The following is a 15146-nucleotide window of genomic DNA, read 5'->3' as shown; positions in this document are numbered from 1 at the left end:
AAGAAAGACTCAGGTAGGCCCCTCTTTCACATCAGCCTTGACACTTGCCTGTGCTTTGATATTGTGCGGTGCACATCACATGCAGTTATCAGAGCTTTAAATTTGCATGTTCATCAGTCCTGGGCAGTGGGGGCAAAGGCTCAGCCATGATGGAAGGGGCTCCCAGGTCTAAACATCTGCAAAAGAGGGATAAGAGGGGGCACACACAGCTCTAGATTTGTGCCTTCTATTGATTTTTCATATTTGAAGGGATGATGAACTGTGTTGGGAGCTTTAGAAACCTGGTTCATGTTTTCCAGACAACACAAGGCACAAATCGTCTTCTACAATCTGTTAGTTCTGCAAAAAGAGAGCTGAATGATTTTGTGGGAAAGCACCCTCAGCCTCCCTTGTCCCAAATTTGGTTACTTACCATGGCCTATACCTCCTGAATCTCACAAGGTTCAAGTGAGGTGCTCCAAGTAAGCATGTGGATTTCTGAGTGTTCTGGGAACACACCTTAAAGCAGAAACTTAATTTAGGTAGAGCTTTTTCTTCCTACAATTTCTGCTTTCCTTTCATTAAACACCATGTTATGCATGGGACGTAATTTTTTCTCAGTCTCCCACCATGCTGCGCTCTGCTGGCTGGTACAGAAGCCACAGCCCGTAGCTGTCACTGAAGCTTAGTTCTGCCCACAGAAGGAGTCCAATAAAAAATATTTCATCAAGCAATTGGCTGTTTGGTGGAAATTAAGTGTCTGAAAAGGCCTGCATCACAGATGAAATTCACATCTCTCTATGATCTGTAAACTCAGAGATTGCTTACCACATCACTGCCTTATACTTCCCAGGCAGAAGACAGAGAATTTTGTCCTATCATTGCTCATTTTCTGCTTCATTCAAAGCCTCCAAGGGGAGCTGCTCTAAGGGACAGGCATTGCCTCAGTGACAGAGACCGTGTAAGCACTTCTTTCATGAATTGAGACTAATGTTTTTCAGGTACATGTAGTAAAACTATTCTCAGAAAGTTTTGAGCCAACTCAGTAAAGAGAGATAGAAGTAGAAAGGACAGTCTGACCTGTGTGTGTCCCAGCACCAGACAGATGCATACAAATAAGGATTTTGGGCCTGTTCGTGCAGTACTGTATTTTACAAACCTAAACGCCAGCTTTAAAGTCTCAGTGGAAAGGACAGCTGAATGGGGAAGTGCCATGGTGAGGTACTGAGGTGCTCTGCTGACGTTCATCCCACAAGGGACATCACCTCCACACTCTGGAAATATCTCTGTAAGCAGACTGTGCACAATTAATCCATAGGTCCTTCTGAGGGACAGTGCTTTTTAATTCAGGCATCTCCCATCAGAACAGGTTTTACTATGCACTTTCATAAAAATTGAATTGTTTATAAATGACTTCTCTAACTTAAAAGGGCAGATAAAGCAGAGATCCAGTGAATATAATATATTTAGATTCTCAAAATGCTGTTGGCCACATTCTACACCAAGGATTATTAAAGAAACAAAGCTGTTATGGGATCAGAGGAATTATTTCATGGAGTGAGAGCTGGTTACAGCATGCCAAAGGGTGTGATTTAGTGGTTGGCATGGAAAAGAGTTGGACTCTGGACTAATGTTGTTTAGTGTATAACCACTGAGTGGAGAAAGGAGCGAACAGCAAGATCTCTGTGACTGCAGGGTACTGGGCTTTTCCAAGCACACAAACACCACACAGACAGCAAGAGACATCTGGAGGACTACACTGAACCAAGTGGGTAAGAAGCGGCAGATGTACTTTGGAGTAGCTAAGTGAGCCTGGCTGTCCTTGGACGCCGCGGGTGTGTCTGTCATAGAACCATCAAATGGTTTCTGTTGCAAGGGACCTCAAAGCCCATCCAGTTCCAACACCCCACCATGGGCAGGGACACCTCCCACTGCATCAGGTTGCTCAAAGCCTCATCCATCCTGGCCTTCAACACCTCCAGGGATGGGGATCTATGACTTCTCCAGGCAATCTGGGCCAGTGCCTCACCACCCTCACAGGAAAATATTTCTTCCTAATCTCTCATCTAAATCTCCCCTCTTTCAGTTTAAAGATGGGCTATCGATGGGTGAGGAGAACCATTATACATTCTGAGGGCCTGAAAGGGTCAAAAGCAGAATGATGAAGCCAGAGGCCTTGAGAGCAGTGTTCTGTGGGGCCTGAAAGGGTCGATAACAGAAAACTGTGCTGATATTAAAAGCCGCTCCTCCTGGAAGGGAGGATGCGGACACAGAGGTTCCTGGCAATATAATGGGTTTCTCCCCATTCCAGGGCCCAAGCTAAATGTATACACATTATATGTATAGGAACACCTGCAGATTTAGTTAAGGATGTTATGTGAACTCTGGACAGACACGTAAACCCTTGTTTTGTAGAACTTGTAGAGCCTGCTTTCTCACGACAAGAATAATAATAAAGTATGTAAACAGTGCATACAAGTACGATGTTATCTCAACCAGAAGAGTATAAAAACTCCGTTTGGAGAATAAAATGTTGCTACTTGCCACCAGAGCGGTAGTCCGTCTGTCGATTTAGGCGTCCCTGTGAGCTGGTCTCCGTCAGATGGGCTCACCACAAAATTGGACAAATCTGAGACACCAGGACAAAACCTGAATGCTAAGAGAGTTGCTGAGGGTTTGCCCTTCAACATCCCGATGCACAGCCATGGGTGCTGAGGCGGGAAGCTGGGAGTGCCCTGTATCACAGCAAAGGAACTCTCCTTACTTGGCCGCTCCTCCTGCAGCACTGTGACCTGGTGTGGTGCTCAGGGTTCCTGGTAGTTTGGGTTTCTGTTCCTGTTCTGACAAAATTTCTAGTAGAACAAAACCTGAACACAGAGTTCCAGCTATCAGAACAATCTGCTTTGATAAAGAAAAATTTTGACGTTGTGTTTTGTTTTTTGTTTTTTTTTTTTAGAAAATGTGGTATTATTGACAAATTTAAATGAGTCTTATTTTCATTATTTTTAGTAGCACTACATATAAGATAAAATATTAAAAAGAAAAAGCAAAATATTACAACATGATCGTAATTTTGCTGTTCTTTAAGAAACATTTTGATAGATCTGGGTCAGTTTTCTTTTGAAAACTGAGTTCATGCCAGTTTTGATATTTTGAGTGTTCATTCTGAATCAGAATCAAAGCATGTTTTGCAATATTGCCATCTTTGGTGGAACAGAAACATGAATTTTCAGTGAGCTCTAGTGATTATTTCCTTCCCTAATGTTTGTCAACTTCCTCTCCTGTTCCAGAAGCCTCCTCTGGCAAAAGCTTACTAGCCTTGCCTGAGGAGGCGGCTATTTCTTAGGTGCCTGGGAGGGAAGCGGTTGGTTCAGCGTTAGTAGAGATCTCCCCTGTTCAGTTTGCATCACAGATCTCCTGCTGTTGAAGTTAAAAGCACCTTTGGAAAGGAGCAACGTTTGCTGTCTGGTCGCTCACTCATTCCCATTCCCAGAGGTCCTGTCCCCTTGGCTGGCACCAGCACGGGTGTGGCAGCACCATCACCCCGCTTTGCTGGGGCTCACTCGGTGGAGTGCTGGGAAGCGGGCAGGCAGCGGCGAGGTGGACCCATGTTGCCAAACCAGTTATGCCAGTGCCTGCTTACACCAGTTTGGAGACTTTATGACAATCCCTTTCCATGTGAGACAAGAAACCTTTAGAGCTGGACATCAGCTGGAAAGGGGATGGTGTGGGCATTATACTGGCTCGGTTTGAGACCAGAACCTGATGTCCGCTGTGATCCATAAGCTGAGCTCCAGGAGAAGGTAGTAGGAGGTGGCTTCTATGCATCTCGTAGATTGTACTGCGATTGGGGATTCTCCACACTATTTTCCTTATTTCTGTTTAACTGTAGGAGCTTCTTCCCAGAGGGATCTTGCCATACTGCCCCCCCAATCCTTTTCTTTTGTGAGTCTGGCAACTCTGTGTTAATCATTCCTCCTCCTCACAGCTCTGCAGGGGAATCTGCCCATCTGATGGCGTGGGTGGCATAGCTGGCGTTTAGAACACAACTCGCTTGCTTTGTGTGTTCATCAGATTCATCAAACCCCTTCCCACTAGCAATGAACCGCTGCTTCACAGGAGACCCACAGCAACATGCGAAGATGCTTTACTAGGGCTGAACTGGGACCCAGTCTGGAAAAAACGACTTTGATTTTCCAACTCAGGTGGCCTTTAGGAGTTGCCCCCAGAGAAACCTGGCTGCTTGGCTTCAGCGCAGCTTCCCAAATGCTAGGGATAACTGTGGGCATCTTGGGAGCTGGATTCCGACAGCCTCGTGTTGTCATCTGCATTGCAAGCTGTGCGCAGTGGTGCATCAAAACATGGTGTGAGCTCCCTGAAGACATTGCTGCTGTTCTGGCCAGGCAGATACCAGACCCCCAAAGGCATTGCTGCTGTTCTGGCCAGGCAAATATGAGCTCCCCGAAGGCATTACTGCTGTTCTGGCCAGGCAAATGTGACCTCTCCGAAGGCATTGCTGCTGTTCTGGCCAGGCAAATGTGACCTCTCCGAAGGCATTACTGCTGTTCTGGCCAGGCAAATGTGACCTCTCCGAAGGCATTGCTGCTGTTCTGGCCAGGCAGACATGGGGTTGCATGGGAAGCGCTAAACCTGTCAGCTGTGTGTGGGTGACTCACTCAGGGATATGCACTCACCATCTGAGGGGTGGGCAGGATTTCAGTCGTTGCATCATCTGCTTCTGACAATGTTTCCCGCACAGAAGGGAATAGACCCTTTAAATTTCTATTTAAATTCCTCTCTTGCTGCCTGCTGCTGCGTGGGCTACAACTACCTACAGTGGTAGAAATGTGGTACCTAGATGAGACCGGCTTGGAGGGGTGCGTCAGCCCAGGGCTCCCTCAGTGGCCATAGCTGCTCGCCTGTGCCCTGACTGTCAGCCTCAGCAGAGCTGCCAGCTAAATCATTAACAGCTTCTCATTCTCAAACGCAAGAAAAGTTGAAGCAAATAAGCCAGACAATTTACATCTCTGGGAAACACGTTCTTGGGGTGATGTAGTTCAGAGGTAAATCTCCCACTGTGAAGGCAAGGAGGTAATCTGAGTGAGAGCAGCAAAAAGAATTCCCCTCTCCTCATTCCTCCATGAAACCAAACACTTACTATGCAAGCACAGGCTGAAGGACAAACTCCAGGGGTTATTGCTGCTGTGTGCTTGCCCATGCTGAGGAGATCAGTGGGTGCAGTTGGTGGCAGAGTCCAAGTCCTGTGAGGCCGTCACCTGCCAGGCTTTGTGGAGGTGTGTTCAAGCAGGGCAGCAGAGGAGCCAGGAGGTCTGTGTTTGTGCGAGTCGACGGGTTGTTACCCCAAGGGAGGAAGCATAGCGGGTGTAAAGGATGGTCAGCAGCAGCTGGGCGGATGGGAACAGTCGGAGTTGGTGTTGGGAGCCTTACAGGGAATCCTCCTTACAGAGGAAAATCTTAGGACAGAGAGGAGCTTGCTGGCTGCATGCAAACTAGACAGGGAAAGCACGTTGCTGGCACTGCTGCATTCCCTGTAAACAGCTTTGTCATCAGCTGCTGCGAGCTGGACTTCAACCCGAAAAGATGAACATGTCCAAGCCAAATTACCGCTCACCCCTGCCAAGCCTCCTCCTCTGATTCATCACCGCCTTGCAGCAGAGCTGTGAAATGTGGTTTACTTCTTCCCTTGCAGTCACCCCTGGCAGCACATCCAGCGACTGTGAGTCTGTGAAGGAAAACAGGGTATTCCTCAGACCACATTTTGGGAGGCAATGGCTCAGAGTCAGAATGAAATCACCAAACACCATTATGAGCCAAAGCATATGCAGTAGGTGCTGGTGGGTGGTTTTGACCAACAGGCTAATAAAAGACACATCAAGTTTATACTTCAAGTTTATTACTGTAATACAACCAGATTAAATTATTTTCACAGCTAATAAACCTAATTATATCAGGGTATGTATATACATTTTATTACCAGTACATTACAATCTTTGTATCTTTAATCATGCAGCGAGTAATGTACAAACACAATTCTATGGAAGATTTCTTTTTCTCCCTAAAAAAAGAGAAAACATAGTTACAAAAGTATGGCTTTGTAAGAAAGTCATATCATACAACGAACATTCATTTGGCCTTGGGCAGGGCAACATTCAGTTTTAGTGACCAGCAGTTGTCACTACCATGCTGATCCCCAAAAAGCCATGGGAACAGGGGAACGCCCATCTGCATTAGATGGAAATGGGTACCTATATACACTCAAAGTACAAAAATGTAAAAAACGTTGGAGATTAAGTGCCACATTTATTTATGTGCTGAAGTCAGAGTTACAGAGCCTTGGAGAACGCAGGTGCACAAACAGTTTCTGTTTTCCTTCAGACCCACAAACATGGGGAGTGATGTGATTGACTTAGGAAGCATTACATCAGGTGTAAGGAGTGGTAATGAGGTCAGAATCTGGCCTGTCCTCCCGATAATGGTGCTGCAGAGACAGACAGAAGTGTAGCGTTTGGAGGTCATGGGTGGCTGAATTTTGGTGGCAGTAGTTATGTTTGCTGGTGAGCAGAAGCCTTGTGGTAGGCGTTCAGGGGTAAAACATTCCTTCCAAGAGCAGAGCAGGGATGTCCTTCCCTGTCAGAAGCACAGAGCTCAGGACACATGCTGATGTCAGGAAAAGGCTGCTGTCTTAAGGCATGGATTGATGATGTGTATGAGGACTGCGAGACTGCAAGACTGTGATGGGCCTAACCACGAGAGGGCAGGCAGAGATGCAGATAGACAGACACATGCGCGCCTGGGCCCACGCGTCTGCACACACGCACGTGTGCATGCTGAGTTGGTCGCCTCACTGACATGATATTCATCCAAACTAGGGTCACCCCCCTGTTCCCAACTGAGGTCCTTACGGTGCTGCTTCTCAAAACTAAAAAAATGTAACTCGCAGAACCTTCCTGTAATCCCAACATCAGCAACAACTCTTTCCTCTCCCCTTTCTCTCTTGCTTTTATTCTTTTCCCGGGTTCAGCAATAAAGACCTTGGCTGCACTTACCTGGTCTGTACATATGCGAAGTGTAAACACCACTACACAACACCCATTACACTGTTCGATTAACAAAGTCACCATACATTTGTTGTGCAAGCATGGGGATGTTTCAAGACTACAGGCAGTCAGGAGGTATGGACAATATTTTGAGTTTACTTTTGCTGACAACGTGGCTTGGAAGCGAATAGAGACAAAAAACCAACACAAATGGGGATGAGGTAGATTTGGCTGCGTCTGATGCCACATCACTGTACAGACCGGGAAGGCAAAGGGGATCTCAAACTAACAGGCAAGTCACCCCAGGATAAGCTAACCAGGTTTAGGGAGAAGTTTCCTGCGCTCCAGCAGAAGGATGCCTCATCCTGTACTCCTGTCACTGAAGGTGATGGAAAGAGTCGTCACCGCAATGTTGATGGCCCTAAACTCTGTCCCAGCAGGACCAGAATTTGGAGGTCAGATCGCAGCTCAGCAGCGGAGGGCCAGCCAGCTGGTCCTTGATCTCCTATTAAAACCAGGGAAAGGAGGAATGAGCAGGCTATGGGGTGATCTTTCCAGTGTGGGCAATTGCCTGTTGCACTCTGGGCCAAGCGCAGCAGAGCTTTTGCTTGTTGGCCAGTGGTGGGCAGTGGTTTTCATCCAGGCTGTGGTAACAAACCTGCCCCAGAGTTTGAGTTTCTTAAGCAGTTGCCAGGAATCTGCCTCTGTTTGGGCTGGTGGATAGAGGGCAGCCTCCCACACCGACAAGTGCATGCACACAAGCATTGCTGCCTGCCACAAAGCCACTCACCAAGCCTGAAGTGCTTGAGTCCTGGCCTTGGCCATCATCCACAACTCTGTTAGGAGTAAATCAGAGACCCCTGCATAGTTTTAAGCAACCCTGTGGGTTGCTCTGGATCCCTGGGTACTGCCCCTACCTCATTAAAAAGTGCTGCCTCCTTTGATCTGTGAGAACAGTCCTCCCTTCCCTTCTTTCCTTTCTGAAACTCCTTATAGCACCAAAACTCTCCTGGGTTTGAGCCAGTGGAGTAACAATTGATGATTTCCCTTCCCTCCTTCTCTATGATCCCTGCTCCCAGGACCTAATTACTATTCTAATAATATCCATCACCAGCATCTTCCGCCTCTCTCGCCCACTGACCTCCGGATGAGATACTGCATTGCTGCTGGAGACCAGCCCAATCCTGCTCTTCCAGATTCCAGAAGTACCTCAGGGGCCATGCTTGGTGAAGTTGCTTTCATCAGCCCTGAGCAGCGTGTGCATGCTTTGTTCCCTGCCTCTGGGTTTCTGGGGGCTGCAGGGCTGGGAAGCCTGCAAGGCTTGGCAGAAGCAGCTCAGATACTGCTTACAAAGCAAATCTGCTGTGGGTACCACTCTGCTTCCCAAGCCATGCCAGAGCCTGCTGAGCTGCAGCCTCTCCGCAAAACCCTCATCCTACACTGACCCTGAAATTCTCTGCTGCCATTCACACACTCCCGCATCCCACAAGAAGGAACACACAAGACAGGGGAAAGACATGCAAGTTCTCAGGCACCTGAGTGGAAGGACACTGAAGCAGCAGGGATGTGAGATTCCAGGAGAAGGGTTAACCCCTTTGTGGCCTGCTTCCCACCAACATTTTTTCCATCTCACAAGCAATTCTGCATCTTCACCTATTACAGTGCGGGTAGCACCAGCACCCAGGTTCTTCCATGGCATGTGGAGAGGGCTGTTTAGGAGCATCCTTCTGTCTCCAAAGAGATGTTCAGCTGACTATGCCTGGCACAATGTGCAGCCCTGCAGGAATCCCCTACCTGGCACATGGGAGATGCCCTGTGCACAGGGAATCCAAGCAGAAGTGCTCCCTTCACTGGTGGGAAAAGGGCACAGCTCCATCACGGCCGCCTTGGCACAGGCAGGGAATTAGCCAGATGAGACACAAGCCATTTTTGCATGGAGCAACTGAGCTGGGAATGCACATCATTTTTTAACCAGAGGCTTGTGCCCCACATGGTTTGTCCTCACATTTATTTAAGGAGATGAGCGAAGAAGAGAAGGCTTTGAGGAGACCTTATAGTGACCTTTCAGTACCTGAAGGGGACTACAAGAAAGCTGGAGAGGGACTTTTTGCAAAGGCTTGTAGTGATAGGACTAGAGGCAATGGGTATAAACTGGAGAGGAACAGATTTAGACTAGACATAAGGAGGAATTTCTTCATCATGAGAGTGGTGAGGCAGCTCTGAACTGGTTGCCCAGGGAAGTTGTGGCTGCCCCATCCCTGGAGGTGTTCAAGGCCAGGTTGGATGAGGCCTTGGGCAGCCTGATTCAGTGGGATGTCCCTGCCCATGGCAGGGGGACTGGAACTGGATAACCTTTAAGTTCCCTTCTGACCCAAACTATTCTATGATTCTATGATTCTATGATTTCTTCCCTCCTGTTCGGTATGCATCTGGGAAATGGGCTACACTGCTCCAGCAGGGCAGAGGAGCGTGGTTAGAAAGGGAGGAAATCACTTGGGTCCAAGATAAGGGATGACCCCCAACGAGGGGTGGGATCTTGCCAGTGGTGCTGAGCATGGCCAGGAGAGCAGGATCAGTGCCTTGAACAGCCAGAGCTCTGCCTGGGCAGTGGGGCACAGAGTTCCCAGGAAGCAGGACTGCCCCAGCCCCACATTCTTCAAACACTCCCTGCCTGCTTTGTCCAGGGCGCTCAGTGGGAGCTGTTTGTGTTTCCCAGGACTGGGCCCTCTGTCTTAACCTGGGTGCAGAAATACTATAACAGACAAGGATTGACAGCTTTTCACAGTAGCACATCAAGCCCTAGCAGAGGACAATCAGCAAACGCAGGTGGCTCTGAGAGACATGGGGAAACCAAGTTAGTGAGCTATGTCTCCTGTGGGGAAATGTTCAGCCCTAAAACACCGATCAAGGGGAAGTAATGCCACTTATGGAGAACAGGGCTTCCACCTGCCCTGCTCTGATTTCCCTTTTTTTCCTGAACAGCAGGGACAATGGTTCCTTCCTCATTGCACAGGTCCATAGAGGCATCAGGGCTGGGATTACCTTTAACCCACTCCTTCCCGGGTGAGGAGGGATGCTTCCTGAGAGCTGTCCTGCCCATCTCTATCCCAGTTCCCCCAGTAATTTACACTCATGGTCACTCTCTGAACTCTTGCCCTCATGCTCTGACCTGCTTAGTAAAATCAGGTGCCCTGCGGGGCTGCTTTGCATCCCCACAGCATCAGCCAGGGGTGTTTTGGGTGTTACAGGATGCTGCTGCATTGTGAGAAAGGAAATCTGGTATCAGAACCCTGTTGGAATGGGATGGTGTTCCTCCCAGCTCCGGCAGAACACAGTCTTACAGTGACACTGTTTGCAAATCGCACCAGGCACATCTTTCCTTTTCAACCCGGTGCCTTACACAGGACAGGGTTATAACATTGAGAATTCAGATACATGGACCCCAGCAACAGCTAAGAAACCAAATATAAAACATCTCAACTATGGTTAACCCTTCACATGCACAACAACACAGAAAACAAGGAGGCTTTTGCCTGTAAAAGTGCCTGCAATCATTTACAAAATACATTTAAAATCTTGTCATAAAACACTGGATTTTCCAGCACAGCCTGACAGGTCAAGTACTGAGATCACACTGAAATGCAGAGGGTGGTGGGTGACTGGCTCCCCTACATTGACTTTGAAAATCCAAGACCCAGCAAATAAAGTCAAGGAAAAACATTTACCACGTTTTTTGTCGGTAGCTTTTTGCCATACGATGGCAAGGGCTTTAGTGCCTGAGGTATGGGGAGTTCCTGGATGCTCCTAGGGAAGTGGGATGGGGGGAGAGTCTGGAGAATAGTTTGCATAGCTTGCAGGTATAAAGAAGCAGGCGTGTTCCCCACGAGGCTGTTGAACTTGTCTTCCCCCAGCAAAGCTGTCCAGTGGTCTGGGTGCTCCTGCAGAACTTTCCGCATCTTAAACTGTGGGTTGGGCATGAAGAGCAAGAGGTAGTCGAGGCAGAGCTTCTTTGATGCCACGTTGACTTTGGAGTCCCACATCTGCTCCAGGATGACATCCAGTGGGGTAAGCCCTTTACTGTCCTCTATCCTGGGAGAAGCTCCATTCCCGAGGAGGATGAGGACAGTCTCTGACCTCAGCAGCTCACAGGCAAGGTGCAGGGGGGTTTTCCCATCTTCCAGATGAAAGCAGCCAGTCCTGTTGATGTAGGAGTTCAAGCTGGGAAGCTTGTGTGCAATTTTGATGATCAGCCCTAAGATATCTCTCCTGTCGTATGTGACCGCCATGGCCAGGTGAGGAGCAGAGGATGGGCAGTAGCAGAAGTGCTCCCCAGGCACCTTGAGAGCCTCCTCTGGAAAATGAGACAGCAAATACTGAGCATAAGGCAGGTGGTTATGCACCACTGCATAAAGAAGGGCTTCTGAAGGTGAGTAGGTCCTTAAGCTGGCATTTTCCTCCCAGTAAAAATACTCCATAGTTCTCATGTCTTCCAGCATCCACACAGGCTTGTGATCTCGCACAGCCTGGTAGAACATGTAGGATAAGAACTTGCAGTGCCTGCTCTGATCATCCTGCAGGCTGGCCTGGTTACCAGCCATAGCTCAGCAAATAAAGAGCAGCTCCCCAGAAAATCGCTCCAGACTGTAAGATCTGTGCACTTGGAATGCAGATCCCGATGCTGCTGCAACCTTCAGGCTGTCATTGCTGCCGGACTGCACTGGCTGTAATGCACAGGCTGATCATCTCCACCCATCCATTGTTTTTCCCCTCACTGCAGTGGTTTTGTTTAGGTAAGCACAATCCCACAGGCTCCGTTAACCCATGCCATGCAGGCAGATGGTTAGTGAGCACATCCCGCTCCGCGTGTGGCACAGGTTACTGGGATGCTGTCAGTCTGCCAGTGATTTTATACACACGCAGCGAGAGAGAAGGCAGGGAGAGACTAAAATTAGCTTGAGAGGTGAGGCGAATTTCTGTCTGCATTTCGTGTCTAACCAGATCAGCCCAGACACTGCAGCAAGTACAGCAGCAATATTTGTCTGGGTTCTGTGTGTCATGCACACACGCGCAGCACATTATACAGTGAAAAATGGGTAGCAGTGTAAAATGCTCCACAGCTGATAACACACACAATGACATGCTTGGGAAATCAAGGGGTTGGCAATCTTAGCACTAGGAAGGGATCCCTATTTTATAAATAATGGTATGGCTGGCCACGTAGAAGACACTGAAGTTAATGGATTGTCTGTAAGGCATTAGCGATGATTAAGGTTCCAGCATTAATCTCTGCAGAGAGAAGCGTCAGCTGGGATGTGGGGTAACTGTGCCCAGAGCCATAAAGCTTACTACTTGATTTAAACACCTGCCTTTGGTAAGGAGAGACCTGAAGCACCTCTCTGTTGCACAGCAGGTACACAAATACGAGGTTAGTAGCCGGACCCCACCGGTAGATGGGAGGGGTTTGATCTAAGCTCAGGTGTGGCTCCAGGACGGGGGTCAGAGCTAGCTGCAGTGGGGGAAGTGGGATTAGGCAACCGGACTTGTGCAACACCCTGGCAGGACACATAGGACCAAGATCTGCAGGCTGAAGGGGGCAGTGCCTGTTGGAGGAGGCAGAAGGACCTGACCTGGCAATGTGTGCTCACAGCCCAAAAAGCCAACTATATCCTGGACTGCATCCAAAGCAGTGGGGATCCCCCAGGACTCCCCAAAGTGAGGGGATTCTGCCCCTCTGCTCTGCTCTGGTGAGAGCCTACCGGGAGTCCTGCATCCAGCTCTGGAGTCCTAACAGTCTGAGGCGCTTTTTTACAGGGATGTGCAGTGTCACGATGAGGGGTAGCAGCTTTAAACTGAAAGAGGGGAGGTTTTGATTAAATATAAGGCAGAAATTCTACACTATGAGACACAGGCTGCCCAGAGAAGTCATGGCTGCCCCACCCTGGAAGTGTTCAAGGCCAAGTTGGATGAGGCTTTAAGCAACCTGATCCAGTGGGAGGTGTCCCTGCCCATGGCAGGGACTTGGAACTGAATGAACTTTGAGGTCTAACCCAAACAATTCCATGATTTGATGAAAATTAAATTCACAGAAGAGAAAAGAATCAAGCATCCTTTATGGCAACTTACGTTTGAGGAAGAGGGATTTCCATACGCCTTATAAATCAGCACATTGCAGTAAGATGGCATCTCACCATCTTGACAGGAAAACAGGGAAAATACAGCAAATCAAGGATTCTTTCTTCATATAGCAAGGAGACAAGTATCTATTCAGTGTATTCAAACTAGAGGGTATTCAAGTATCTGAGCTAAGTGATGTGAAGGACTGATAGCGCATATGTAATCCTTCAGACATAAACCATGACCAAGAATGGGACTCAGACCGGATCCAGCGGCATGCAGACTCCTCTCTGAGAGGGAGTCTGAATGCAGGGGGCTCCTCTCTGGTCCTTGTGATTCAACACGAGGGTGTCCCTGACACATTGCCTGACCCCATTCTCTGTGCAGTACGTAACCCAGTGTACCTTGCCATCATAGAAGAAATACCTGAGAACTGTATTTGTGTGAGTAAGATTCTTCTGGACTTTATTATCTCTAATGCTTTCTTCAAAGAATTTTATTGGAACAGTGGATTTCCTGAGCGGAGAGTTTGAGATGACTCAGCCAGTGACAAATTGCTTCTACTACCACATATAATGAATCCAGAGCCTGCTGGTCATCTGTTTCCTTCTTCTGGATGGTTTAATGACCATATGAAGCTGGCCAGTGAGGATTTGCTGCACAGTGGATGGATTACCAGGAATTATTGTTATGGATTATCAGTGTGGCTCCCTTTCTTATTGGAAAATGAGATAATTTGCAGAGGAGAGATACGCCACTGACAGCAAAATTCCTCTGGGCCCCACCCTAGTAACAGCATGGGCTGATGAAGGGCCATGCCCTACATTCCTGCTCTGGGACCGCAGGCTCCCCTCTGCTCAGCAACACTCGCTGCAGTGGACGTTTGCCTTGCACACTGAACATGGTTTCTCCACTCTCCCTCCTTGCCTCTGGCTTGGCATTTCTGCACCAAGTTGAGGTTAGGAAATCCGAAATCCAGGCTCGACAGTGACAGGAATTCTACAGCTCTCTCTGTCGAATTCATGGAGAGTGGGAAAGCTCAGCAAGTAGCTGAGGTTGCCCTCCCTTTGCTCTGACTGGCTGTGATGTTGCCAGTGACAGACTATCTGCAGGGGCTGCCATCCCTAATTGTAACATCTAGTGCAGCCTGGGCTAAAGATCTGAGATACCTACACAGAGCCACGAGAGCCTATTGAAGCTCCTCACCTTCCCACAATAGTAGATGGAGGCCAGGGAAAAGAGCTTCCAACATCAGCAATGTTGGACACCTCGTGTGGCTTCACAGGCTTCAGTAGCTGCCCTGTGTGACACAAGTTCTCTCCCTCGCTGCAGAGCTGCTGCTCTTGCGGGTGGAGGTGGCATCATGCTGGGCACTCACTTCACCTTCAGAGGATTGGCTTGGCTGGGGGCACGCTAAGATCACAACTGGTAGTTCAAAGCTCTGGAGCCTTCAGTGGGAAGACTGGAATGTTTTTATGGAAATGGTTCTCCTCTGAAGAGCTCCAGAAGAGCCTGTGGTAGGGTCTGACACCAGAAGGGCTGAAGAACAGAGTTTCTCTTACGGTCTCTTGGTGGTCCTTCCACCTTCCTGTGGAGACCAAGGATTCCCTAGCCCAACCTTGCTGTGCCGAGTCCCAAGGACAGACCACGGGTTCACAGGCTGGTGTGTTCCCTGACTACTGGAGCACTTGGGAACTACGGAGTAAGGGTTCCTGCCAGCAGTCCCTTCTGCTGCCCGACAGCTCTGTGGGCAGGTGACAACAGAGCCAGGACTCCTCATTATTCGAGCAGCCTGGCAAAGCACCAGCAGCAGCTGGGATTTCCAAGAGTCTTGATGTTGGCAAGATAAAATGCTGTTCATCTCTAAATGACATTTGAATTCAGCAATTTAGATCTTGATCTGGGGTCTGAAAATATCCTGAAAACAGGATCTTCTTTGTGAAACAGAACTTCATTCTCTCAGCCAGCTTCAATTGTCAGGACTCGCTCCTTCCC

At 48.5% G+C, this 15146-nt stretch overlaps 1 protein-coding gene across 2 annotated transcripts; it reads right to left on the bottom strand.

Moving 5' to 3' along the window:
- Nucleotides 1-2959: 2959 nt before the first annotated feature.
- Nucleotides 2960-11895, bottom strand: LOC104060725 (ankyrin repeat domain-containing protein 9). 2 transcript variants are annotated; one of them, XR_008449412.1, is made up of 3 exons: nucleotides 10763-11895; nucleotides 5138-5722; nucleotides 2960-5054 (listed from the first exon to the last, which is right to left on the bottom strand). XR_008449412.1 is itself a non-coding variant. In XM_054064012.1 (2 exons), exons 1-2 carry the CDS (start codon nucleotides 11633-11635, stop codon nucleotides 5690-5692), a joined length of 906 nt encoding a protein of 301 aa, XP_053919987.1. In that variant the 5' UTR covers nucleotides 11636-11895; the 3' UTR covers nucleotides 2960-5689. The 2 variants fall into 2 exon arrangements, 1 of the variants encoding a protein (XP_053919987.1); XM_054064012.1 differs by having other exon boundaries at nucleotides 2960-5722.
- Between the last annotated feature and the right edge of the window lie 3251 nt (nucleotides 11896-15146).

Source organism: Cuculus canorus, chromosome 3 (genome assembly GCF_017976375.1).
Source record: "Cuculus canorus isolate bCucCan1 chromosome 3, bCucCan1.pri, whole genome shotgun sequence".
Classification (NCBI taxonomy): Eukaryota; Metazoa; Chordata; class Aves; order Cuculiformes; family Cuculidae; genus Cuculus; species Cuculus canorus.
Note: the sequence above shows the minus strand (reverse complement) of the source record. Positions and strands in the feature narration are given on the sequence as shown.